Raw genomic sequence first — 25,841 nt, forward strand, 5'->3', positions numbered from 1 at the left:
TTAGTCGAATTCATACAAACCTTTAGGCTGGTGCTTTTTTTTCTTCTCCCTATTTTTGGTCAATGGCAGTTCATTTGACTTGAAAGACAGGTATTTTATATTTTCCCTAAAAAAATGTAGGCTCATACATGTTATTTATAACAGTTTGTACCATTTATTCTGATGTTTCAATACATCTAAAGCTAAACATTACTTGAGTCATCATCTGCATAAGCTATAATAATAGCAAAAAAAAAGATAAAATAATGAAAAGCTCAGCTTTACAATATTTTCCACAAAGTCTTATGCAAGTCTTTTGGTTACAGACAAATTGTATTTGGTGAAATAATACACTTTGAAATTGTTGATTGCATAATGTAACACAGCAAATAAGCATATATGATATACATTGGAATGTTCTATAATCAGGGGCTCCCTGGAATGGCACCTTCCAATGGAGTATAGATGGCTGAGGAGGGTCTCTGAGGGTGAGGAGAGCACTGGGTCTGGGGTCCTTGTGTTATAGAGCTGGATGATGAAGAGGATGAGACGCATGAAGAGGATGAGCGAGGTGCCTGGTACCTGGGAACGAAGAAAAGGGTATACAGCAAAAACGAATGCATATAAAATTCATGCATTATGAAATTCATGGCTCTAAATGCTGCCAATTTTTTGTAAAGTCGGAAAGACTAATCAGATAATAGTTAATCAGCCAATTCTGTAGCAACTCTAATAGAGTCCTCCTCTGCAGGTTAAACTCAACAAGTTACTACAGGTACTGTAACTCACCAGGATCGTGACTTCCGGACCCTTCCTGATGCAGTGGTCCTGTCCCTGAAGGGGACGTTGACTAGCAGGTCTCTCCTGGGGCTACCGGGACCGCCAAAGGCCTGCTCCAGGTGTGCTCCATTAAGGTTGAGATTGTACATGGTGGGTGGGCTCATATCTAGCTCCAGGAGCATTACATTCTCAGCCTATAGGAATAAGGAATGAGAGAGAAAGAGAGAGGAAGTTTAATGTAATGAACAGTGACGATGGAAAGCGTCTGCAATTGAGGATTTAAAAAAAATGGGTGGAAATTGTGTTCTGGACATTAATCAGTACAGTATGTCAATGGACCTCAAGTATGAGCAAAGTACATTTTTTATCATATACTGTCAAATACAACTGATTAAACATTTTCTATCTAGCACATATAATACATTTTGCTAAATTACACTACACTAAATTTAATTCTCAAATATATATATATATTTCCATAGATAAAAAACCTAGCACCAACCCACCCGGTATCTAGATTGAGCTCCTGTTGTGACAGCCATCTGTGCATATTGGCTGATAGGTCGCTTGTATCCCACCACAGAAGTGGGCCTTCGTTTCACCTGATGAGCCAATTTACTGCAATAAGATGTGTACGGGAGGAAAGGCTCGTTTAGGAGTTATTTAAGGAGTTAAAAGAAAAGTATGGATAATATCATATTGTGACAAAGTAGTCCCATTTTTTTATACTTTTAATCCAGGTAGAACTCTTTTGGGTTCCATGTGGAACCCTCGGTCTAGAGGGTTCTACATGTAACTCAAAAGGGTTCTACCTGGAACCAAAAGGGTTCTACCTGGAACCAGAAAGGGTTCTTCAAAGGGGACAGCCAAAGAACCCTTGTAGGTTCCTTTTTTCCCTAAGAGTGTAGTATGGACTAGTGTAGACTGGGTGAACTCACTGACCTTTCTGAAGTAACAGAGGACTTAAACCTCCACTGGTCCTCCTCACTGTCAAAGTGAAGCCTGTTCATAATCTTGTTCTTTTCTTCAGGAGGGATGAAATTCTCAATTAAGAGATACCTGCAGGTAAAACATAAAACATATTGTGAAAAGTGAACCAAATTGGCGTAGTGCGTGCGCGCGCACACACGTGTCTGCGCGTGTGTGTGTGTGTCTGCATGATTACAGGTTACTGATACTCACTTGAACTTGAGTTCTCTGGTGAGTTCATTCTGTGTCTGCTCCAGCTCCTGTCTGGTTACTACATGCTCATCAATGACGTCCCCAATCTCAGCCTTCACCAGCTGCAGCTTGGCATACAACTGGATCAACAAGAGAGGAAACACAATAACTCCATTAAATATTAACATCCTTATCCAAATACCAGGAATTAGGAAATAGGATTGTGTCTCAAATCAGTTCAAATGAAACATGTCATAATAATGATCCTACAGTAGATGGACTTTATGTATATGGAAGGACTGGTTAGTCATCTGTTTTACCCTTTTCAGCTTCTTGGTCTTGAGATCCACCTCCTGCTGCAGGGAGGAGAAGGTCTCTCTCAGCTCTCCTGTCTCCTCATCCTGAGCTAACACCTGCTGCTGGATCTCTCTCTCCCGTCTTATCTAAATACAAATAAAAATAACTTTTATTCCAGGGAAATTCCTTTGTGGAGTCATGGTTCATTCATGCAAACCCAATACAGCTAGGCCTAGCTTAGACTCAAATAATATCAGATAAAAATTTTTTTTTTAAATCATAGCCATTCTCCATGATGCTGACCAAAATCTAAGATATGTGAACACAGAGAAAAAAAACAATGCATAAACCTGGATGCACATTGAGAAATATTATATTATATAAAATTACAACTTTCAACATGGTCATTACACACAGCAATATTTCCGATATACTGGAGGGATAGTCTAGTTGTTTTGTGCCTTCGCCACGACTCCCCCAATCTATCATAGCCTATTGGTTTGTAGGCGATCTCTCACCTGCTCTGCAATCTCTTGCCTCTTCAATTCCAGCATCTTCTGTTGCTCGTTAGTGTGGTCAATAATGTTCTTTCCCCCAGCCAATATTTTGCTCTCCATAGCCTGTAGGGAAAGACACGTGGCAATATGGATAACTGATTATTGGAAAGACTGATGCTCTGTATCATGACCAATGAATCATTGCTCATATTAAATATACCAAAATGCACTATTGTCTCATATACAGAAACAGAGTAAATAATAATATATTTATTGTCACCTTATATTTCTCAATAATCTTTTCCATGGATTCCTGTTCCTTCTGCATGTGGTCCATCATCCTTTCATTTTCCATCTGCTCCTTCTCACCAAATGGCTTCCATTTCTCTCTGGCCCCAGGGCTGCTATGGGCGCTGGTGGGAAGAGCCTTTTTGGGGCTATCCTCCACAGAGCTAAATCTATGTATCGGTATGGTGGATGTAACCACTTTTTGGGGACGGCCCTCTACAGAGTTATCCATGGATTTGAATCTACTTATCGCTATACTTCTCTCCTCCTCTTTCTTCCTCTTGCTTTCCTGTTCTTCCTTTATATAGTATTTTGCATTCCGCTCCCATTCTGCTTCCAGAGCCTTCCACAGTTCCGCATCCCTTTCTCTGTGGGCTACATCCTCCACAATCATGCTTTTAGTCAGTCTTCTGCTATTCCTTCTCCTCCTCCTTTCCTTTGCCAGCATCCCTCGCTCCTCCAGTTGGGCCTTCAGGCGGGTGATCTCCTCCTGAAACTCTCTCAGCAGAGCATCCTTTGGATCCTCATTGATCTTGGGTTTGTTCTTTATATTTTTAGCCCTGTTAGCGTACCTTAGGGTCGTTAGGGACTCTTCATAGTTCTTGGACGCTGGTCCCAGAGTGGCTACCATGACCGTCTTTGCATTGCCACCCAGTGAATCCTGGAGCAGTCGTGTAAGTTTAGAGTCCCTGTAAGGGATGTGGGTGCTCTTCCCATCCACCAGAGCTGAGATGACATTACCCAGTGCTGAGAGGGACAGGTTGATTTTAGTGGCCTCTTTCAGGCGTTCCCCATTAGCACCTGTCTTTCTCTGGCGTTCGCTGCCAGCCAGGTCAACCATGTTCAGCTTCCCAACCCGTATGTGGTCCTCTCCATCTGCACCTTTCTCACTGCACTCCACCGTGATCATGAAGATGGCATGGGACCGCGAGCTGCGTTCATTCATATTGGTGAACCCCACAGACCTGGACTGGTCTCCTATGTTCATGACATGTTCGATCTCCATGACATTCTTGCTGACAACCGAAGACAGGTCTTTGACATAGACACCTGAATCTGGGTTTTCTTTGAGGTCTAGTTTCTTGTTGTTGTCCTTACATAACAGATCCCTGACCTCCTCCCGATAGATCTCTAGATAGGATGCCCTCACTAAATATTGCTGATTCTGAGACCTGGAGATCTGTGTAAAAATGTGGTTAAATGAATTTGGGATGATCCCTCTCTCATTGTCTGTGGGCATACCTAGCATCGTGAAGGTTTTACCTGTCCCAGTTTGCCCATAAGCTAATATGGTCCCGTTGAATCCTTGCAACACGGAGTCCACAAGGGGTCTGACTGTGTCGTCATAAATATCGCTCTGTTTCGACTCAGAGTCGTAGACTGCATCAAAGGTGAATGATTTCATGAGTTCTTCAGGTGACGCCCTTGGGTTCCTCAATGTGATCTGGCCCAGTTTTGTATTCACCTCCAATATGTTATCGTTGTCCATCGTCTCCTCTCTTCTGTTGAATGGGCGGCATCGCACCACCACCTTCACAGCCTCGCACTGTCTCGACATATTTATTCCTTCGATCCTTGACCGTAAAATGGATTTCTCCGCAACACTTCCACCGTATACGTCGCTAATCGCGTATCAAGGAGATTACTCACGTTTTGCACCGCAGCATCCTCCGCGGAGCGGTACTCAGGTCAACCAATTCATGTCATTCGCAGAAAATTGATAACATTCTGTAATCGGACACACCTAATAACACGGACATACCCTGCGTAGCCTACATGTCCTTTCTCCAAAGCAGAGGAATATCCTCCTTGATCCTGACAATGATAACCGCCTCCACCATTCTCATCAAACGGCATGCACCGCACCAAGGCTTCATGGTACAAAGGATGCTGCGCCACCACCACTGGAAAATACCGCCTTCGGCCAGCGCTGCCCAACCCTGTATACGTCCCCAGTCCCTCCGTACACACCCTACCCTCTGCTGCAGACAATAGGAACAAGGCATGTGACTCACACAACGAATTGGATTAAAGGGGCAAATCAGCAGTTGCTACATACATTTTGGACTTAAATTGAAATGTATCCATTGATTCTTCAAGAATATAACTTACATTCCTCATGAGCTTAGTTCAAATGTTCTACCATGTGAACCCAAAACATAAGCTTGTTTTAATCCAATGTCTGTAAACATTGTAAATGTAAACAAACATTATATAACCTCAAAACATGGTTAAAATTATAATTTAAATGGATGGCCAGCCATTGCATCATAGCTCAGCCTGTGAATTGAAAAGAGGTTACATTTCTCCAGACCCAGCTCTCTGCTTTTTACCCGAAACAGGGGTGGGAAGGAGAGTAGTTTCTACTGCTGATTGCCCTTTAAATCAAAATCTTGTAACTAAGTGTAGCCTAATGCAATTCTTTAATACATGTGATCAAATAGGCCTAGTAAAGAAATGACCCATTTAGCCCAATCTGATTTTCATTCATTGAAGAACAAAGAATATACATAGGTCACACATTTGACTTCAGCATAATTATTTATTAATTTACTGACTCTAAATATTCATACAATCACTGCCCAAACCATGGAATAAAGACCTTGATAAATGTAAAAAAAAAAAATATACATATAAAAATGTTTACCTCATTAGTAGATGACAATCAATAAAACATGAACAAGCCAAGAGGAGTAGGACAAGACCAGTCACTTATGAAGGCTGAAATGGCACCCTATTCCCTTTATAGTGCACTCCTAGACCAGGGCCCCATAGGGCTCTGATCAAAAGTTGTGCCCTACATTGGGAATATGGTGCCTTTTGGGATGTAGCCATGGATTTAATTTACATTGTGGGAAGACTAAGATTCCCCTTGGGTATACTCCTGCCTCAGATGGATATTACAGTAGAATATGATCAAAAAAGGAAACCATCAAAATGATCAGAAAATACAAAAACCAACCAAACCATAAAAAATGGATTTCTGTTAGTCATGAATTCTGAAATCTCTGACGACAACTTGAAAACATTTGTTTTGTGATTTGTAAAAACAGGCCACTTTCATGATTTCTCTTCTGCAACCCAAACTTTAACTTAAAGGGATAGTTCAGATTTTTTGGCAATGAAGCCCTTTATCAATGTCCCCAGAGTCAGATGAACTCGTGGATAGAATTTGTATGTCTCTGTGTCCAGAATGAGGGATGTTAGAGGTAGTTTCGCGAGCCAATGCTAACTAGCGTTAGCTTACGTTCAATCTTTGCTCTAAGCTAGTTCGCATATGGTTTTCACGAGTTAATCTGACTCTGGGGAAGTAGATAAAGGGTTTCATTGCCGAACCATCTCTTTAAGCTCAGGGATTATTTATTTAACAGACAAATATACGGCCTAGGCCCATTCTAATGGCAGCCTGCTATTAGGTGGTAGTAATACATGGTGGTGAGGAAAGTCACTTGTGGAATCTCTTGCTGGAGTCCTTGGCGTGATCCAGCAGTAGCTGACAGGGGGTAAAGTGGTTACCGTAAACCTCCTCATACCTCTTCATCTTCTCTACTAGCTTGTTGGCACCAAAGGTATCCACAAACCGGAAAGGACCTGAACAGAGAAGGTTTAAAGAGAAGGTTGAAACATGGTTTGTAGGATGACACTTTTAAAAGCAGCATCCCATGATGAAAGCATTTTATAATAATATAGGCATATCTGATAGCTCAGTCTGAAATACTCAAATTGGATAGTGAAATTATTTTAGTCAAGTACGGCTCCACAAACCGGAAAGATCAAAGAGAAGGTAAAATAACACTCCTAATTGTAGCACAACAAAGGCTCTCTGCCTACTATTAAACCTGAAAAGAGTTCAACACTAAAGCTGTTTATGCTCATGTCATGTGATCATCCTGTGTGTGGCTCAGCTGGTAAAAGCATGGTGCTAGGTAATGTGTTCAATTCCAACAGGGATTAGATACACATACTAAACATGTACACACTCACTGTACTATAAGTGGTTTATAGCAGGAATATTCAAATCTAGACCTCGAGTCCAGTTCCACTGCTGATTTTCATTCTTGTCCTTTTAGTCAGGGACTGATTTAGACCTGGGACACTAATTGGGGGCAGTTAATTATATCGAACAGAAAACCAGCAGTACTCTGTCCGGACCTCCAGGCTCATAATATATGAATACCCCTGGTATGGAGTGAACACCCACCTCCAAGGCAAGGGGGGAATCCCAGACCAAACACAGCTCCTATGTCTCCCTCCACAGGGCCGTTCAGGATCCCCTCCTGCAGACACATCACTGCTTCGTTGACGAACCGAGACACCAGACGGTACTGGACATCAGAGTCTGAAGACCTGGAGAGAGAAGATACAGACAGGGTTAAGTGGTGGTGTGGTGAGTGTATGATCCCATGTGGCTCCGTTGGTAACAGGGTGGAGCTAGCAAATGCAAAGGTCCATTTTTTTTGTTATGCATTCAATGTACTTTAAGTCGCTTTAGAGGAGACATTTCCCCTGTGGTTACTACTCACACTAAAGGGTTTGGTGTCAGTTTATATTTCTCCAAGACGTCTTCGATATCGGGGTTGACGTCTTTGCTTTTGAGTCCTGGCGTATAGACGTAGCAGCCCTTCCCTGATTTGCGGCCTGTAGATTAAATTAATTGGGTATGAGATATACCAATGATGATGACCATGCATTTCCCACTCTACATTTTTCTTCAATTCCACACGTTCGCTCTCTCCTTGCCTCCTCAAACCTCAATGGACGACAATATTCAAAGTCCCTCCCCAAAGCATTTTGAGAAAAAGGCAAGGTGAGAGGATGCAAAGAGTCGAGGAAATATTGACTAAGAAAGACTCTTCGCCTCAACGTCATACAAACAAGATCATTTACCCTTGAATCCTTTCTCCACCATAGTCTTCAGCACCTCAACGTTTCCACCTCCGAACCTCGATCCGAATGCTTTGCCCAGGTCCTCAGCTACATGGGCAGCCACGTCAATGCCCACCTCGTCAGCCAGTGTTGCAGCGCCCACTGGGAACCCAAAGCCTGTGGTCAGGCCATCTAGCTTCTTGGGGTCAACTCCCTCCTGAGAACACACACACACACACAGCCCAACATACAGGTGAATCTTTTTTTTATTTTTATTATTGGGACGCATGCAATACCCACACCAATTCAACATTGTATATGACAAAAAAGTGTCCGTTTCCGAACACCCATACTTGCGTCTTAAATAATAGGCTGTTTGAGTATGAGGGAAAAAAATTGTTTTCACATTGTGATAATCAAGTATACTTTAAACGCCCAGATGTCATACTCATTTCGACTTTGACAACAGATGATAATCTGATTGGTTAATTTCGGTAGCACATCAACCTATAACGTGAAACAACTCAATCGCGCATTACAAATTCCCAGTATGCGAAAATGGAACGTTTTATAGTGTGTGAATAAATAAAATAAAAAATTCAATGCACACGTCTACAATGCATTGAAAGAGGTGGGCTTCGAGTGATAGGGTCTAATTTTCTTCAAGTAGCTAAACAACCAAACTAGGCTACTTAAATTGGGAAGATGCCGAATAGCGAAGCTTCTGCGGTGGTGTTCAAACAGTGGTGGAAAAAGGACCCAATTTTCATACTCGAGTAAAAGTAAGACACTTTAAAAGAAAATGAGTCAAGTGAAAGTAACCCAGCAAAATACTAGGAGTAATTTGGTTTGAAATATACTTAAGTATCAAAAGTAAGTATATTAAGCAAACCAGACGACTCGATTTTCTTTTTACAGATAGCCAAGGGCACAGTTCAACACTCAGACATAATTTACAAAGGAAGCATTTGTGTTTAATGAGTCTGCCAGATCAGAGGCAGTAGGGATGACAAGGGATGTTCTCTTGATACGTGCGTAAATTAGTAAATCTTCCTGTCCTGCTCAACATTCAAAATGTAACAAGTACTTTTGGGTGTCAGGGAAAATGTGAGGAGTAAAAAGTACATTATATTCTTAAGGAATGTAGTGAAGTAAAAGTAGTCAAAAATATAAATAGTAAAGATACCCCCAAAAAACAACTTAAGAAGTACTTGAAAGTATTTTTACTTAAGTACTTTACGCCACTGTGTTCAAATGTTGTTTTTGTGCTCCTTGCGTCGCAGGCTACATCTTTGAAAACAAGTCTTTTTTTTCAACCAAAGTGGAATTCTGTTCTCTCGTTGAAAAGTGTGTTCTCTTGGCCTTCGTCAGAGCTTTTAGAGTAAATCCTAAACCATCTTTTGATTTCTGAATGTGTCGGTACCGGTGACTCGGTATGTGGATACCTTATTGATGTCATGTTAAATCAGGTCTCTTGATTTCAACATATGTATTTATCTAGTTTTGTAAGCTAGGCAACCTATTTAATTATAGGGTGAATTTGATAGTCTGTCTATAACCGGCCAGTCAGGAGCCGCTACTGCGTTTCGGCCGTGGCATACTGCATACTTTTTACTAAACGGTACATGCTAAATCGTATGCGACGATAAATACATAGTATGCAGATGAAGTATGTTGTACGCTAGTATGGGCATTCGGACACGTCCAGTGTGTGTAATTACACTAACCTGTAGTAGTCTCACTGCCTCGGCTAACATAGGAGCAAGACACCTGGTGGTGTAGAACCCAGGTCCATCCTGCAAACAACAAAGAACACAAATGATTATGATCCCATGAAAAGCAATTATATATATAAAATCCATGTATTAGCATCATTATGCTTATCAACACGCTTAGGGAGAATACAGGAAGTAAGCACTAAGCAGAAGCTTACTCACCCCGACAACGATGATAACTTTGCCCTGCTTCAGGCCTACAGCTACAGCAGAGGCAGTGGTGTCTTTAGATGTCTTATCTGTAGTGATGATCTCCAACAGCTGCATCTTGTCCACTGGAGAGAAGTAGTGCATGCCAATCACCTACACGAATAGAAAATACAACTTGATTTACATGTATCCATTTATACAAAGAACCAACTCAGTGGCCTTGTGGTTAAGAGTTCTCCGCCCTGAGATTGGGAGTTCAATACCCGGTCGAGTCATACCAAAGACAAAAAAATGGGACCGGATGCCTCTCTGCTTGGCACTCAGCCAAGGAGATGGATTAAGGGTAAAGCCCTGTGACAGACTAGCATCCTGTCCAGGGGGTTTACTTGTACATCAAGCTGCCTCACGGTCAGGGCTCTAAAGTGCGACTAAATATTTTGCTGTGCGACCAGGGAGTTTTTTTGTTGCTATCACAGTACCCAGCCCCAACCACATAACACATGTAGAGAGGTTATTGTAAACAAAGGGATCCATAAGGGACAGCCTTTTGTTAAACAGGAATGTTAACCCCATTGAACTCTTAGTAAACATACCTTTTCTGGCCTAATGCTAGCAGCAGCGATGTCTTTGATGGGGAGAGCAGACGTGTTGGTAGCAAATATACAGTGAGGGGGGATCACCTGCGATCAAACACAAAAGTTAATTTAGAACAAACATCTTGTCCAATAAGAAATGCTTATTCATGCTGTGTGAGAAAATGCTTTCTGTTCCGTGCCCTATTGAACACAACGCTGATTTTAACATTCAGTGCTACTTACAGCTTCCACCTCCTTGATGACTCTGTGTTTGATGTTGATGTCCTCAAACACAGCTTCTATGACCATGTCAGCCTTCTCAAAGCCGCTGTAGTCCAACTGGCCAGTTAAGCTGGCCAGTGTGAAGTCCCTCTCAAATGATGTGATGGTTTTCTTTTTGGTTTTGTCATTCAGGCTGGTGAGGAAAGTGAGGGCAGGTTTAATCTCGGTACCTAGAATCTCGGTACCCATTTACATTTTATGTTAACAGTCTGTCAAGAGTGATTATGGCAGGTTCAACAGCATTCATTTAGTCCCTTCAACAACTACAACTATGCTTTAAAGGGATAGGGAACCGGGTGACAGGTAGCCTAGCGTTTAAGCGCTTTGGGCCAGTAACAGACTAGGTGAAAAATTTGTTGATGTGCCCAGGAAGGCTAATTGCTCCTGTAAGTAATGTAAACGTAATAGTTCACCCAAATGACACATTGGTTTCCTTACCCTCTAAGCAGTCTATGGACAAGGTATGACAGCATTTCATGCTTTAGTTTAGTTTCCCTGGCACGGTTTACACATGCTAAACATTTAGCATTTGTGGCTCAAATCCCATTCAAGTCATGTGAAGGATATTAGCATTGTTCCACACATGTCCAAATCATCCAAAAGTATCTAAAATTTATTGTGAAGCTCAAAGTCAAATTATTTTAACATTATGAGTAAAAAACGTAAATTTATGCCACAATTACTAAAACGTAAGCATGTGGAAACAGTGCGAGGGAAACTAAACCAAAGCATGGATTGCCGTCATACCTTGACCATAGACTGCTTTGGGTGAACTATGGCCGGTTCCCCAGACACAGATTAAGCCTAGTCCTGTACAAAAAAAAAAGGAGAATCTCCAATAAAAATGCTTCTTAGTCCAAGACCAGACTTAATCTGTAGGAAACCATTCCTATGAGTTTTAACTGCAACCCTCCTCTCTGTGACTCCATATGCCAGACAACCAGGACATTGTGTAGCCGATGTAGAATCGATAGCAGTGACCTATAGCTCTCTGGTAAACCCACCCTTTGTAGACCTGCTGCTGTCCCCTGCTCAGGCCCTCCACAGTGGTGTCTTTCAGGACGGTGTGAATGCCCTTGTCCACAGTCACCTGGGCAATGCCTGCACCCATCAGACCTGCTCCCAAGATGGCCAGGTTCCTGGTGGATCAGGGATGAAGAAACACATTGTTAGAATACAATAGATTGAAATGATTGTCCACCAAGGAGGATTTTTTTAAATTACCATATTTCCAGTTACCATGTTAACTCTTTACTAGGGCTGACCGCAATTATTCGACTGGTCGATTGTTTGGTCATTAGGCTGTTGGTCGACCGAGATTTATTTATTTAATATACACTACCGTTCAAAAGTTGGGTCACTTAGAAATGTCCTTGTTTTTTAAACAAAAATCACGTTTTTTGTCCATTAAAATAACATCAAATTGATCTGAAATACAGTGTAGACATTGTTAATGTTGTAAATGACTTTTGTTGCTGGAAATGGCAGATGTTTTATGGAATATGTACATAGGTGTACAGGGGCCCACTATCAGCAACCATCACTCCTGTGTTCCAATGGCACGTTGTGTTAGCTAATCCAAGTTTACCATTTTAAAAGGCTAATTGATCATTAGAAAACCCTTTTGCAATTATGGTAGCACAGCTGGAAACTATTGTTCTGATTAAAGAAGCAATAAAACTGGCCTTCTGTAGACTAGTTGAGTATCTGGAGCATCAACATTTGTGGGTTCGACTACATGCTCAAAATGGTCAGAAGCAAAGAACTTTCTCCTGAAACTCGTCAGTCTATTCTTGTACTGAAAAATGAAGGCTATTTCACGCGAGAAATTGCCAAGAAACTCAAGATCTCGTACAGCACTGTACTACTCCCTTCACAGAACAGCGCAAACTGGCTCTAACCAGAATAGAAAGAGGAGTGGGAGGCCACGGTGCACAACTGAGCAAGAGGACAAGTACATTAGAGTGTCTAGTTTGAGAAACAGACGCCTCACAAGTCCTCAACTGGCAGATTCATTAAATAGTACCCGCAAAACACCAGTCTCAACGTCAACAGTGAAGAGGCGACTCCGGGACGCTGGCCCATCATATCTCAGACTGGCCAATAAGAAGAAACGATTAAGATCGGCAAAAAAATAAATATAATAATAATAAAGAACAGAGACACTGGACAGAGTGGCCAGCACAGTCACTGGATCTCAACCCTATTGAGATGTTGTGGGAGCAGCTTGACCGTATGGTATGTAAGAAGTGCCCATCAAGCCAATCCAACTTGTGGGATGTGCTTCAGGAAGCATGGGGTGAAATCTCTTCATTACCTCAACAAATTGACAACTTGAATGCCAAAGGTCTGCAAGGCTGTAATTGCGGCAAATGGAGGACTCTATGACGAAAGCGAAGTTTGAAGGACAGAATTTCAATTAAAACTCATTATTTATATACATTGTCAACATCTTGACTATATTTCCTATTCATTTTGCAACTCATTTCATGCAAGTGTTCATGGAAAACACAGACATTTAAGTGACCCCAAACTTTTGAACGGTATCACAGTGCTATTATTCTACATTGTAGATATCAAAACAAAGAAATAACACATATGGAATCATGTACTAACTAAAAAAAAAAAAGTGTTAAACAAAACAAAATATATTTTAGATTCTTCAATGTAGCCACCCTTTGCCTTCATGACAGCTTTGCACATTCTTGGCATTCTCTCAACAAAGTTCAAGAGGAACGCATTTCAAACCTGTTGGGGCTACGGGTTAGCAATGAACCCCGAGACGGGATTGCTAGCAAGGCTGGAAATTCAAAACATCAAAAATCTAATAATTTCAATTTCTCAAACAATCAACTATTTTACACCATTTAAAAGATAAACATCTCCTTAATCTAACCACATTGTTCGATTTTCAAAGAGGCTTTACGGCAAAAGCATAAAGTTAGATTATGTTAGGACAGTACATAGCCACAAAAGTACAAACATCCATTTTCAATTCAAGGTCAGGCGTCACCAAAAGCAGAAACCAGCTAAAATTATGCACCTACCTTTGACAATCTCCATCAGATGACACTCCTAGGACATTATGTTATACAATACATGCATTTTTTGTTCCATCAAGTTCATATTTATATCCAAAAACAGCATTTTACAGTAGCGGTGAAATTCAGATTTTTTTCTTCTCTGAAATGCTTCCGGTGAACAACGTTACAATTTACAAAATTACTATTCGAAAACATTGGTAAATTATAATATTGTCATTCAAATAATTATAGTTTAACATTTCGTAAATGCTACTGTATTGCCAGATTTCAAAATAACTTTACTGGGAAATCACAAGTTGCAATAAACCGGGTGCTGTGCTAAGAACAATAGGCTAGGCTATATAGGTTAGCATCATCTTGTAACCATGTAATATCAATAATACTATTGTCAATAATCCCTTACCTTTGATTATCTTCATCCATTGGCACTTCCAGGAATCCCAGGACCACAACAAATGTGGTTTCTTTTGACAAAGTTCATAATTGATGTCCAAATAACTCCAAGTTGTTCCATGTTGTTAGCGCTTCGGTGGCTACTAAAAAGTAGCGCGGGGGGGGGGTGTGAAGTCACGGCAAAAAGTTAAAGTAAAAAAAAAAAAAAATCTATTTACGTTCGTTCAAACATGTCAAACGTTGTTTAGCATCAATCTTTCGAGCCATTTTTAACGTGAAACATCAGTAATGTTTCAACCCGACCTCACCTGTGTCTAGAAAAACGTTTTTGAAAAATGTCTCATGATTGCGCAGGTGCAGGCAATAATGGAAGTGACGACATCCCAGGGACGTCAACTTCCCTGCATTCTAATTTGCTCTCTGTTAATCATAGACGCTTCAAACAACTTTATAAAGATCGCTGACATCTAGTGGAAGCCGTAGGAGTTGCGAAATGAATCCTTTCTCACTGTGGTATCTAATAAACAATGACACAAAAAAAAATAGTACAGCCACAAAATTCTTTTTTTCTCTCAGGTTTTTGCCTGCCATATGAGTTTTGTTATACTTACAGACACCATTCAAACAGTTTTAGAAAATTCAGAGTGTTTTCTATCCAAATCTGGTAATAATATGCATATCCTAGCTTCTGAGTTGGTGTAGGTGGCAGTTAAAAATGGGCACATATTTTTTTCAAATTTCTCAATACTGCCCCCTAGCCCCAACAGGTGTGCCTTGTTAAAAGTTAATTTGTGGAATTTCTTTCCTTAATGCGTTTGAGACAATCAGTTGTGTTGTGACAAGGTAGGGGTGGTATACAGAAGATTTATATTTTCTATTTGGTAAAATACCAAGTCCATATTATGGCAAGAACCGCTCAAATAAGCAAAGAGAAACAACAGTCCATCATTACTTTAAGACATGAAGGTCAGTCAATCCGGTAAATTTCAAGAACTTTGAACATTTCTTCAAGTGCAGTCACAAAAACCCATCAAGCACTATGATGAAACTGGGTCTCATGATGACCGCCACAGGAAAGGAAAACCTAGAGTTACCAATAGAGTTACCAGCCTCAGAAATTGCATCCCAAACAAATGCTTCAGAGTTCAAGTAACAGACACATCAACAGTTCAGAGGTGACTGCGTGAATCAGGCCTTTGTGGTCAAATTGCTGCAAAGAAACCACTACTAAAGGACACCAATAAGAAGAAGAGACTTGCTTGGGCCAAGAAACACGAGCAATGGACATTAGACCGGTGGAAATCTGTCCTTTGTTCTGATGAGTCCAAATTTGAGATTTTTGGTTCCGACCGCCGTGTCTTTGTGAGACGCAGAGTAGGTGAACAGATGACCTCCACATGTGTGGTTCCCACCGTGAAGCACAGAGGAGGTGTGATGGTGTCAGGGTGCTTTGCTGGTGACACTTGATTTATTTAGAATTCAAGGCAATTTATTTAGAATTCAAGGCCAAACTTAACCAGCATGTCTACCACAGCATTCTGCAGCGATACCCCATCCCATCTGGTTTGCGCTTAGTGGGACTATCATTTGTTTTACCAACAGGACAATGACCCAAAACACACCTCCAGGCTGTGTAAGGGCTATTTGACCAAGAAGGAGAGTGATGGGGGGAGGGGTGTCAATGAAAAGTACAATAAATGTAAAATGCACATAAAAATGGATTCAGTCTTGTGTCAGATTAACTGTTTTGTCCTCACCTTCAGTCTAATAATTTCCCCATCATCTCCAAACTGCTCCCTTTTCATTGCTACCATGGTTATGCATTCAATATTTCTTCTGCAAGAAAAACTTATATATTTCTCCCTATCCATATAGGCTAATTCCCACAAGTGTAAGGGGTTAAAGGTTAATGGCATGACCTATCAGCATAAATGTTTTGAGCTCCAAAGATCTCAGCTGCGTCTGATCAGTATTCTAATATTTGTAATACAATTTGCATTTCTCACTAATTAAAACCAGAATATAGCTACTTAACTAGTTTTGGGTCAAAGGTCATCACTTACTTCACAGGTCTCTCAGGGACTCCAAAGCGGTTCTTCTTGCATGCCACTTGGCCGTGGTAAAGGCCGATCAGCGCATTTGATTCAGAGGTCATTGCCAGTTTGCCAAAGTTCTGTAACAAAATAATAATTGTAAAATGTTTCATACAAAACCATTCAACTTATCGATAAGCACATTATGCATTTTTACAGTATTCATAATCAATCTAATCTAACTCAATGTATATTCTCTCACCTGTGCTTCTGCCAAATAGCCAGAATCTGGGCCCTGCTCCAAGCCAGCCTTCACACTCTTACGGGGGAGAAAGGGGAATGAGAAGTCCTTTTAATAAAATCAAGGTGTGAGTGAACCCAATCTGGAGCTCTGCTTCTACTTTCAAAAACAGCTGCCACTTCATATCATTATCTCACTAAAATCATCCTCATCATTATTGAATGAATAAGTAGATGACAAATTCCTCCTACCTCAATGATTTTCAAGGGGGCAGGATACAGTCCCTTGCTCATCTTCATGACTTTGGCTGTGACAGTTTTGTAGATCTGTTGCCGCACAAACTCAATGCCCATTACGTAGTCTTGGACTTCTGCAGAGAGTGGAAAAAAACAAGGTGGTATACATGCATAAAAACAAGACAAAGTGTGATGGTAACATATGGCAAGGTTGGAAAACAATCATGAGGCCTACATTTAAAAACACCTGCCTTTGTTTTATGTAGATTATATGCACAGGTGTGGCCAAATCCCCCATTTCTTCTAAATTAAGTTAACTCATTGGATTTCCAACATTGCAGAACAAATTTTATTTTTGTCAACTTTAAAAAAGGCACACTATGCAGAAATTGCTCCGCCATTTGCCGTTTGCCAAAATTAGAATAATTCGCCTAACTTCAGTTTGTGACAAAACAAGCAAGTATAATGTAGAGAATCATTGTACCATCCTAAACCACAGTGAAATACCATTTCCAAAACTATTGTATGTTCAGCTGTTTGAAGCTGGTGTACAAAACCAAAAGATTAAAAAACGTCACTTAAGAACGTGAAGCATAGAAATAGTGCACATAGAAGAGATCAACCGCTTCTTAAAACGGATCTAAAAAAAAAATAAAAAAAAAAAAAAAAAAAAAACAAATAAATAAAAACAATAATTTAAAAAAACTCACATTTCTATGTGAATTTGGTCAGGTTGCCCAAAACGTCACATATTGCAGCTTTTAGTTTACAATTTTGATTTAGAAAATAAAGACAAATGGCATGGACAAAATTGTTGGCATTCCAGAGCTAGCACTCGGTTCTACAGCCTTTGGCAAAGATAACCCCCGGACAGGTGCTTCTCACATCCAGTATTGAGTTTGCTCCACCCTTCTACTAGCAATTTGACCAATTAAACAAAAGTAGAGCTCTTTGGTAATACAGATCTGCTCCGTGTTTTTCCCGATGACCAAATTAAGCATTCAATGAAAATAACACCCTTTCTACAATCAAACATGGGAGGGTTGATGCTGTGGGGTTGCTTTGCAGCCTTTGTTACTGGGGGTCTCGAACGTGGGCAAGGCATCATGAAATCAGCAGATTATCAAGGTGTTTTGGAGAACGAAAACCGTTTCTCCATTGAAGGTTGAATCTTCCAGAAGAACAACTACCCCAAACGCATCAAAAAGAACCTAGGAATGGTTCAAGAAGAAACACTTGACGGTTCTGGAGTGCCCAGCAAAGAGTCCAGATCTGAATCCCATCTAAAAACCCATGGCAAAATATGAAAACAGCAGCTGGTGGAGGGCACACCTCAAACATTGAAGAATTAGAGCAGTTTACAAGTAGAAAGGTGCAGCAAGCTCATTGATGGCTACAAAAAGCATTTATCTGCAGCTATCTTGGCCAATGGCTGTTTAAACAAGTACTAGCTCAGGGGTGCCAATCAGGGGTGGTATTTGCCAAATTATTAACTTAACGCTGCAATGTGTAACTGTTTAAGGGAGCAACCAAATTAACATAGAAATGCAAGTTATAGGTCTGTAATTCTCATTGAAAGCATGTCTAAGAAGCAGTAGATATTTTCTGCGCGTGCCATTTCTATGCTTCCCGTTCATAAGTTCAATTTTTTGCGTCTTTTACTTTTGGTTTTGTACACCAGCTTCAAAACAGCTGAAAATACTATATTTTTGGTTATTGAAAAGATATTTCACAGCGGTTTAGATGGTACAATGACTCTCCACACTTTGGTTGCTTGTTTTGTCACATACTGAAATTAGGTGAACTATTAGAATTTTAGAAATAAGGAAATGGCAGATCGATTTCTGCATATTACACCTTTAAGTTCACAAAAACAAAATTGGTTGTGCAATGTTGACAATCCAGTAACAAGGTGTGGATTTTTTTTACATTTTAATTTATTTTACAAGAAATATAGAATTATTTAAGAAGGGTGCCAATATATTTGCCCACAACTGTATATTAATTCTTCTTGACATGAGTCTTTGTTTTTGGGCACGATACCAAGTGCCATGTATATCTACATTGTATTTGGGTCTAATACTTACTCTGCATCATGCCTTTCTCCTTGGTGAGAGATATCTTCTTGTTGACGATTCCTTTGGCACACTGTATGGCAACCTCCTCCAGGTACTCAATCGTCCTCTCCTCTGCACTCTTCAATCCAGGTCCTGGAATATCAAAAGGGCATAAATTAGAAGCATTTAGACACCTTACCTGAAAGTACCTGACCTGTAAAAAAATATATTTCTTAATCTCAATGAACATTTCATCAATAAAGTTGTATTTATTACAATATTGATTAAATGAGTTGAGATTACTATACCTAGTGGGTCCACTAGCTGGTGGACCAGACCCATCTTCTTGGCTTTGTCTGCCCTGATGTTTCTTCCCGTCAGCATCATGTCAAAGGCACCGGGAATACCCACCTGAAGACAACATATATTGATATTTATGATTAAAACATTTTTTATCTGCTGACAACAAATCAAGAAAATCAAACACTGCTACAACAGGAAAATACAGTGCTGCAAAGCTGATCAACTAATACTGAAGCACTCTGCAGTTTTCCGTGTGCGTACTGTAGCGACTATGATTTGCTGTTGCGCTGTACTAATATCACTGAAATACTATTGTTGATCAAAGTTACTGTGCTATTCAGGTACGGTTTATGGATTTATAAAGTATTTCCCCAGATACTGACCATTTTAGGGAGTCTCTGGGTTCCACCAGCTCCAGGTAGAAGACCAAGCATCACCTCAGGAGTACCAAGGACAGTCTTTTTGCTCTTAGTAGCAACTCTATACTGGCAGGCGATGGCAAACTAAACATACAACACATTAAACATTGCATTTAGAAAATAACATAAAACTTGGGAGAAAAGGAACTAAACTCAAATTGGTCTTGTTAATTGAGAATTTTTTTATTTGTTTTGATACGTAATATTGGAATAAAATGACATACCTTAGGACTTAAAATGTCTGTACTTTATTGACCTTTGTCCCATTATGTACATTTTGTATTCCTGATGCTCATGGTGACAAATCAATTTCCTTCCTGCCGGACAGGATCTGGCACCGCTCAGTTTGACTGTTACCTTCCGGAACCCATTTGCCAGGATCCGGTACCTCTCGTGGCATGATTTTAAAAAATGTTTGTTTGTGTTTGCAAATCACAGTTAATTCAAGTTGACTTCTCTGTAGTTCTCATGCCCCGTAAAAAAAACGTCATGTGAAAATGTTCCTGATATTGTAAGAATTGATTTGGGTTGGCCGGACCGGGTTTATGGTTTGCACAACATTGTAGCCTAGAGACTAACTCGTGGCTCTTGCTGTGCTGAGAGAGACGCATGTCTTTCTAGGATCTCTCTCCTTCTCTCAGCTCTGATAGCCATAAGCTTGCAACTCTCATTTATCCAGCATTACACTTTATCTATTTTTTCCTTATTAGAATCATAGCCGTGGGAAGGGTGCTGGAGGTGCCGCAGCACCACTGATAAATTGAAATACATTTGCCAAATATATATAATTACTGCTGTCTGTTCAGAAAGAAATGTAATAATTCAGAATACTACACCGAGATTAGGCCTATAATTTAGCCACGGAGGATTGAAATATAAGAAAACATTATTTGACTAAATAGCTACACATAATCCACAGCTAGACTAAGTCAAAAGGCATGCCTACAGTCACGAACGTGCGGCAAATCTGTCAGTGAACATCATGCAGCGCAAACAGGCCTTTTTGCAATATTTCAAACAGAATCGCGGGGGAAACAGGTCAAAAAGCACATGGATCCTGCTGAAAAGAGAAGACTAATCTGTCTGTAGGCTACTAAGTCATCAACTTCCAAATAGCCTATTGTAAAACAATGCTGATCACTCAAAGTAAAAAGAGATAGATAAGCTTTTGGCACAAGCGCATCGGCCAATCACCAGTGAGTGAGCTGCACATCATTGGGCGAGTCAGTGAAACTGGAAAGCTTTTTTAGGACTATAATTTCCTCTTCATATTGTACAATATGTGTCTCCATACACCTAGGCCTAGACTATTGATGGATTCAAGACAAGGTTGTTTTTATTGATCTCAGATTGTCAGTGTCAAAGTAGCCTGTCATTCATGCGTTCCGGGACCTCAGAGCCCCCCCAGGTCACCACCCTCTTGGACTCACTTTTGGTTCCGTCCTCTCCCCATTTCCAAATTAAGCACTGCTATTACGACAAAACATTGTAATGGTAGCCACTTTGTTCACCTCTAAGCCTCCTCCTAAGCAGGGGCCATTGATGGCTGCAACAATGGGCTTGGGAGACTTTTCAATCCTCTCAAACATCTTCTGTCCCTCCTGAGAAAGCTTTGTGACCTCTTCTGAGGTGTTACAGGCCTGGATCATGCTGCAAAGGAGAGAAGAGAGTGTGTGTGGGGGGGGAAGAGTTAGGGTTGCAAAGCTACCGTTAACTTAGAAAAGTTAGCGGAATCGTCTGTAATTTTGGTAATCTATAGTAACTTGGGTAACAGCGCTATTAATTACATAAATAAATCTCATAGCGCTGTGAAGCAAAAAAATTAATAAATACATTTTAAAAAAGCAATTTAAAAAAAACAACAATCATGCGTAGATAGACGGTCAAGAGACTGAAGATTGATAAAGTTCATGGCTTGATTGATGTCAGCAAAGGGAGGTGGTCAAAGGGGAGAGCTGGGAGCAGGCAGGCAGCACCATCCATGCAGTCTGTGGCTTCGTAGTAGAACTATGAAGTTAGAATTCCGTACTAGCAGCTAGCTACTCTTCACTACTGCCAAAATGCAGCACACACTTGGGTGATGCTACAGACTGCTGAGAGGCGCCAGAAAGACACCACACCTCAATAGTAACTCAGGAGTAGCCGTATAACATAGATGTCCACTGTATGGAGGACTATCATATATATACAGTACCAGTCAAAAGTTAGGACACACCTACTCATTCAAGGATTTTTGTTTTTACTATTTTCTACATTGTAGAATTACATTCTATGAAATAACACAGAATCATGTAGTAACCAAAAAATAATAATAAAGTGTTAAACAAATCAAATAGATTTTAGATTCTTCAAAGTAGCCACACTTTGCTTTTATGACAGCTTTGCACACTTAGCATTCTCTCAACCAGCTTCACCTGGAATGCTTTTCCAACAGTCTTGAAGGAGTTCCCACATCTGATGCAGCACTCCATCACTCTCCTTCTTGGTCAAATAGCCCTTACACAGCCTGGAGGTGTGTTTTGGGTCCTTGTCCTGTTGAAAAACAATTGATAGTTCCACTAAGCGCAAACCAGATGGGATGGCGTTTTGCTACAGAATGCTGTGGTAGTCATGCTGGTTAAGTGTGCCTTGAATTCTAAATAAATCACAGACAGTGTCACCAGCAAAGTAACCCCACACCGTCAGACCATCTCCTCCATGCTTCACGGTGGAACCACATATGCGGAGATCATCCATTCATCTACTCTGCGTCTCACAAAGACACAGCGGTTGGAACCAAAAATCTCAGATTTGGACTCATCTGACCAAAGGACAGATTTCCACCGGTCTAACGTCCATTGCTCGTGTTTCTTGGCCCAAGCAAGTCTCTTCTTATTATTGGTGTCCTTTAGTAGTGGTTTCTTTGCAGCAATTTGACCATGAAGGCCTGCTTCACGCAGTCACCTCTGAACAGTTGATGTTGAGATGTGTCTGTTACTTGAACTCTGTGAAGCATTTATTTAGGCTGCAATTTCAGAGGCTGGTAAGTGTAATGAACTTATCCTCTGCAGCAGAGGTAACTCTGGGTCTTCCATTCCTGTGGTGGTCCTCATGAGAGTCAGTTTCATCATAGTGCTTGATGGTTTTTGCGACTGCACTTGAAGAAACTTCTTCCAATTTACCGGATTGACTGATCTTCATGTCTTAAAGTAATGGACTGTCGTTTCTCTTTGCTTATTTGAGCTGTTCTTGCCATAATATGGACTCGGTCTTCTACCAAATAGGGCTATCTTCTGTATACCACCCCTACCTTGTCACAACACAACTGATTGGCTTAAACATATTAAGGAAAGAAATTCCACAAATTAACAAGGCACACCTGTTAATTGAAATGCATTCCAGGTGACTACCTCATGAAGCTGGTTGAGAGAATGCCAAGAGTGTGCAAAGCTGTCATCAAGGCAAAGGGTGGCTACTTTGAAGATACTCAAATATAAAATCTATACATTTTTTGGTTAGTACATGATTCCATGTGTTATTTCATAGTTTTAATGTCTTCACTATTACTCTACAATGTAGAAAATAGTAAAACTAAAAGGAAAAACCCTAGAATGAGTAGGTGTCCAAACTTGACTGGTACTAATATATACATACACACATATATATTACACTGCGTGTACAAAATATTATGAACACCTCTTTCCATGACCGACTGACCAGGTGAAGTGAGGTGAAAGCTATGATCCCTTATTGATGTCACTTGTTAAATCCCCTTCAAATCAGTGTAGATGAAGGGGAGGAGACAGGTTAAAGGATTTATAAGCCTTGAGACATGGATTGTGTATGTGTGCCATTCAGAAGGTGAATGGACAAGACAAAATATTTAAGTGCCTTTGAACGGGGTATGGTAGTAGGTGCCAGGCTCACCAGTTTGTGTCAAGAACTGCAACACTGCTGGGTTTTTCACACTCAACAGTTTCCCCATGTGTATCAAGAATGGTCCACCACCCAAAGGACATCCAGCCAACTTGACACAACTGTGGGAAGCATTGGAGTCAACATGGGCCAGCATCCCTGTGGAATGCTTGACATCTTGTTGAGTCCATGCCCCGACAAATTGAGGCTGTTCTGAGGGGGGAAAAAAGGTGGGGTGAACGTGCAACTTACTATTAGGAACGTGTTCTTAATTACAGACACCTGTGATAATCTGAAGTACTCAAAAAGGCCAATAGATGTCATCTGATGAAAATAAAAAAAGGTACGCTAACCAAAATTCTTAGTTACCTGGAAAACTGACAATTTCAAGTAATATACCGTTCCTTAGCAACCCTAATCACAACACTTAGAACCTAGTACCCAAGAACCTTGCATAGTGCTGAAATACTTTATGCTAGACTAAAATGCAACACTTTCAATATTGTGTAGGCCTAGGTATCAGAACATCTAACAAGAATGAGTTCAGCCTTTTGAGTACACAGCATGTAGGCCTAGGTGGCACCAAAGCTAATATTTTCTGTAATATAATGTGAAAGGTGTGACTGACTTGATGTCAGCTCCTGCAATGAAGCAACCAGGCTTGGAGGAGATGAGGACAGCACTCTGGACTGCATCGTTGGCCAAGACCTCATTAAATACTTCTATCATCTCATTCTGCATTTGGACCGACAGAGTGTTGACCTGCAGACACATGGATACACAAAAGACAGATTCAGACTTCCGTCTCATGCATGAATTGAAAAATGTACAATCATCATCTTTATGTAAATTACTTTGGAAGTTGGGTCATTCATCCGAATAACTGCCACATCCTCTTTGACTTCATAGTTGACATGGGTTCGGGCTGTGCAAAGAGAGAAAATATCTCACATAAAAATATATCAAATGAACAAACTCCATACTTTTATTAGGCTAATCAAATCTAGTTAATATCCCACTAACCAGTCTTTCAACTTACCTGACATAGCAGGTGCAACTGAAAAGGTACGACATGAGATATCTAGAAATATAAAACAAGGGTTACATTTAATTCAGCTAGTTACAAAAGATAACAAGAAAACATACAGCGATCTATCTTAGGTGATACATGTGTCTCTGTATGGGAAGTCAAATAAGGCAAAACTTTATTTATTCTCAGCCTGGGGGTGTGATAACTCACATCTAGTGTTGATGACAGACTCATGGTGGGAGGGAAATGTCTCTATGACAGGGTTCCTTCCCTAACTGGTGGCCCGTGAGTGATTTTATTTGCCCCCCCCCCAAAGTTCTGAGCAACATTTATTTATATTTTTTTATTGATGGACATGAGACTAAAAACACAAAGTCAGCTCCAATCAATTTTTATTTTGAAAATCTGTTGCAAAATATTACCACCTATAATAGAGATACATAATCATATACAAATGTAAGCAAGGTTTTAAATTGTTACATTTTAGTCAAATATTATATCTGTTTGGGCTTCTTGCAGTCAATTTGCAGTCTACAATTTATTTGTAATTTCTTCCTTGGAGGGCATAGGCCCACCCTATTGGCAGCCAGGCCCACCCTATTGGCAGCCAGGCCCACCCTATTGGCAGCCAGGCCCACCCTATTGGCAGCCAGGCCCACCCACTGGAGAGCCAGCCCCAGCCAATCAGAATTCGTTTTTAAATTTTTATTTCAGCTGATGAAACATGGGACCAACACTATACATGTTGCTTTTATATTATAAATACCATATATTATATATACACACATATATATATATATTTTCAGTGTAGATGATGCCTGCCTGCTCTATGGTTTGACCTCAGACACTGACCTCTCACCTAGATTCCCTAGCTACCACTCCATCAGTCAGGGACACGTTGATATTTTGTTAAACAATGAATGACACATGGAAGCGTTTATTGTAAAGTGTAGATGTGTTTAGACAACAAAATTGCAGGAAAAGTTTGACTTGACGATGAGTGAGTGATCATAGTTAGCTAGCCAACTAGGCTAACGTTAGCCAGCTAACGTTAGCTTGAATAAAGTTCACTGGCTATCTAGCAAACTAATTTGCTCAGGTGGTGAAAGTTTACTCAAGTGAACTTGTTATCTTCATCTAAATGAATAACAAATAGGTATCTAAATCTAGATGTGTCTAGTAACGTGTTGTTGCTAGCACGCTAAATGAATAAGCTAAGGTTAACTAGCTGTCAGAAGTATACCAGTGGTAGCTAGCTAGCCAGCCAAATTAGCTGCATCTCCAGTAGAGACGCGTCGGCTCCCAAAACGTGGCTAAACCGTTGAAAGACAGTTGACTTTGGAATCAATTCCACACATTTCAACACAATTTTACCTGAGAGGACGTTGTATCTCCTTGCTGTAATTCTGGAGAGTGCACCCAGGGCTCGAACACCAGCCATCTTGGAAGATCAAGAACACCGAAACAACCGGACTGCTGACAACCGGAAGACACATACTGAAGTGAGACATAAAAGTATTTATATTGTCAAAAATATTCAT

The 25,841-nt window shown here is 40.5% G+C and overlaps 2 protein-coding genes across 2 annotated transcripts; both read right to left on the minus strand.

Moving 5' to 3' along the window:
- Positions 1-112: 112 nt before the first annotated feature.
- Positions 113-4,975, minus strand: LOC115172265 (kinesin-like protein KIF3B). Its single transcript, XM_029729544.1, has 8 exons — positions 2,995-4,975; positions 2,736-2,837; positions 2,241-2,363; positions 1,942-2,060; positions 1,702-1,818; positions 1,266-1,377; positions 769-953; positions 113-561 (listed from the first exon to the last, which is right to left on the minus strand). The coding sequence occupies exons 1-8, from the start codon at positions 4,558-4,560 to the stop codon at positions 405-407; spliced, it is 2,481 nt and encodes an 826-aa protein (XP_029585404.1). The 5' UTR covers positions 4,561-4,975; the 3' UTR covers positions 113-404.
- Positions 4,976-5,524: 549 nt separating this feature from the next.
- hadhab (hydroxyacyl-CoA dehydrogenase trifunctional multienzyme complex subunit alpha b) lies at positions 5,525-25,792 on the minus strand. Its single transcript, XM_029729566.1, has 20 exons — positions 25,675-25,792; positions 24,310-24,351; positions 24,125-24,195; positions 23,899-24,032; positions 20,888-21,026; positions 19,341-19,460; positions 18,963-19,065; positions 18,685-18,807; positions 16,613-16,731; positions 16,383-16,439; positions 16,151-16,260; positions 11,655-11,789; positions 10,612-10,783; positions 10,387-10,473; positions 9,806-9,946; positions 9,596-9,664; positions 7,890-8,085; positions 7,526-7,640; positions 7,204-7,349; positions 5,525-6,593 (listed from the first exon to the last, which is right to left on the minus strand). The coding sequence occupies exons 1-20, from the start codon at positions 25,739-25,741 to the stop codon at positions 6,448-6,450; spliced, it is 2,292 nt and encodes a 763-aa protein (XP_029585426.1). The 5' UTR covers positions 25,742-25,792; the 3' UTR covers positions 5,525-6,447.
- Positions 25,793-25,841: the final 49 nt, after the last annotated feature.

This window comes from Salmo trutta, chromosome 33 (assembly GCF_901001165.1).
Source record: "Salmo trutta chromosome 33, fSalTru1.1, whole genome shotgun sequence".
NCBI classification, from domain to species: domain Eukaryota; kingdom Metazoa; phylum Chordata; class Actinopteri; order Salmoniformes; family Salmonidae; genus Salmo; species Salmo trutta.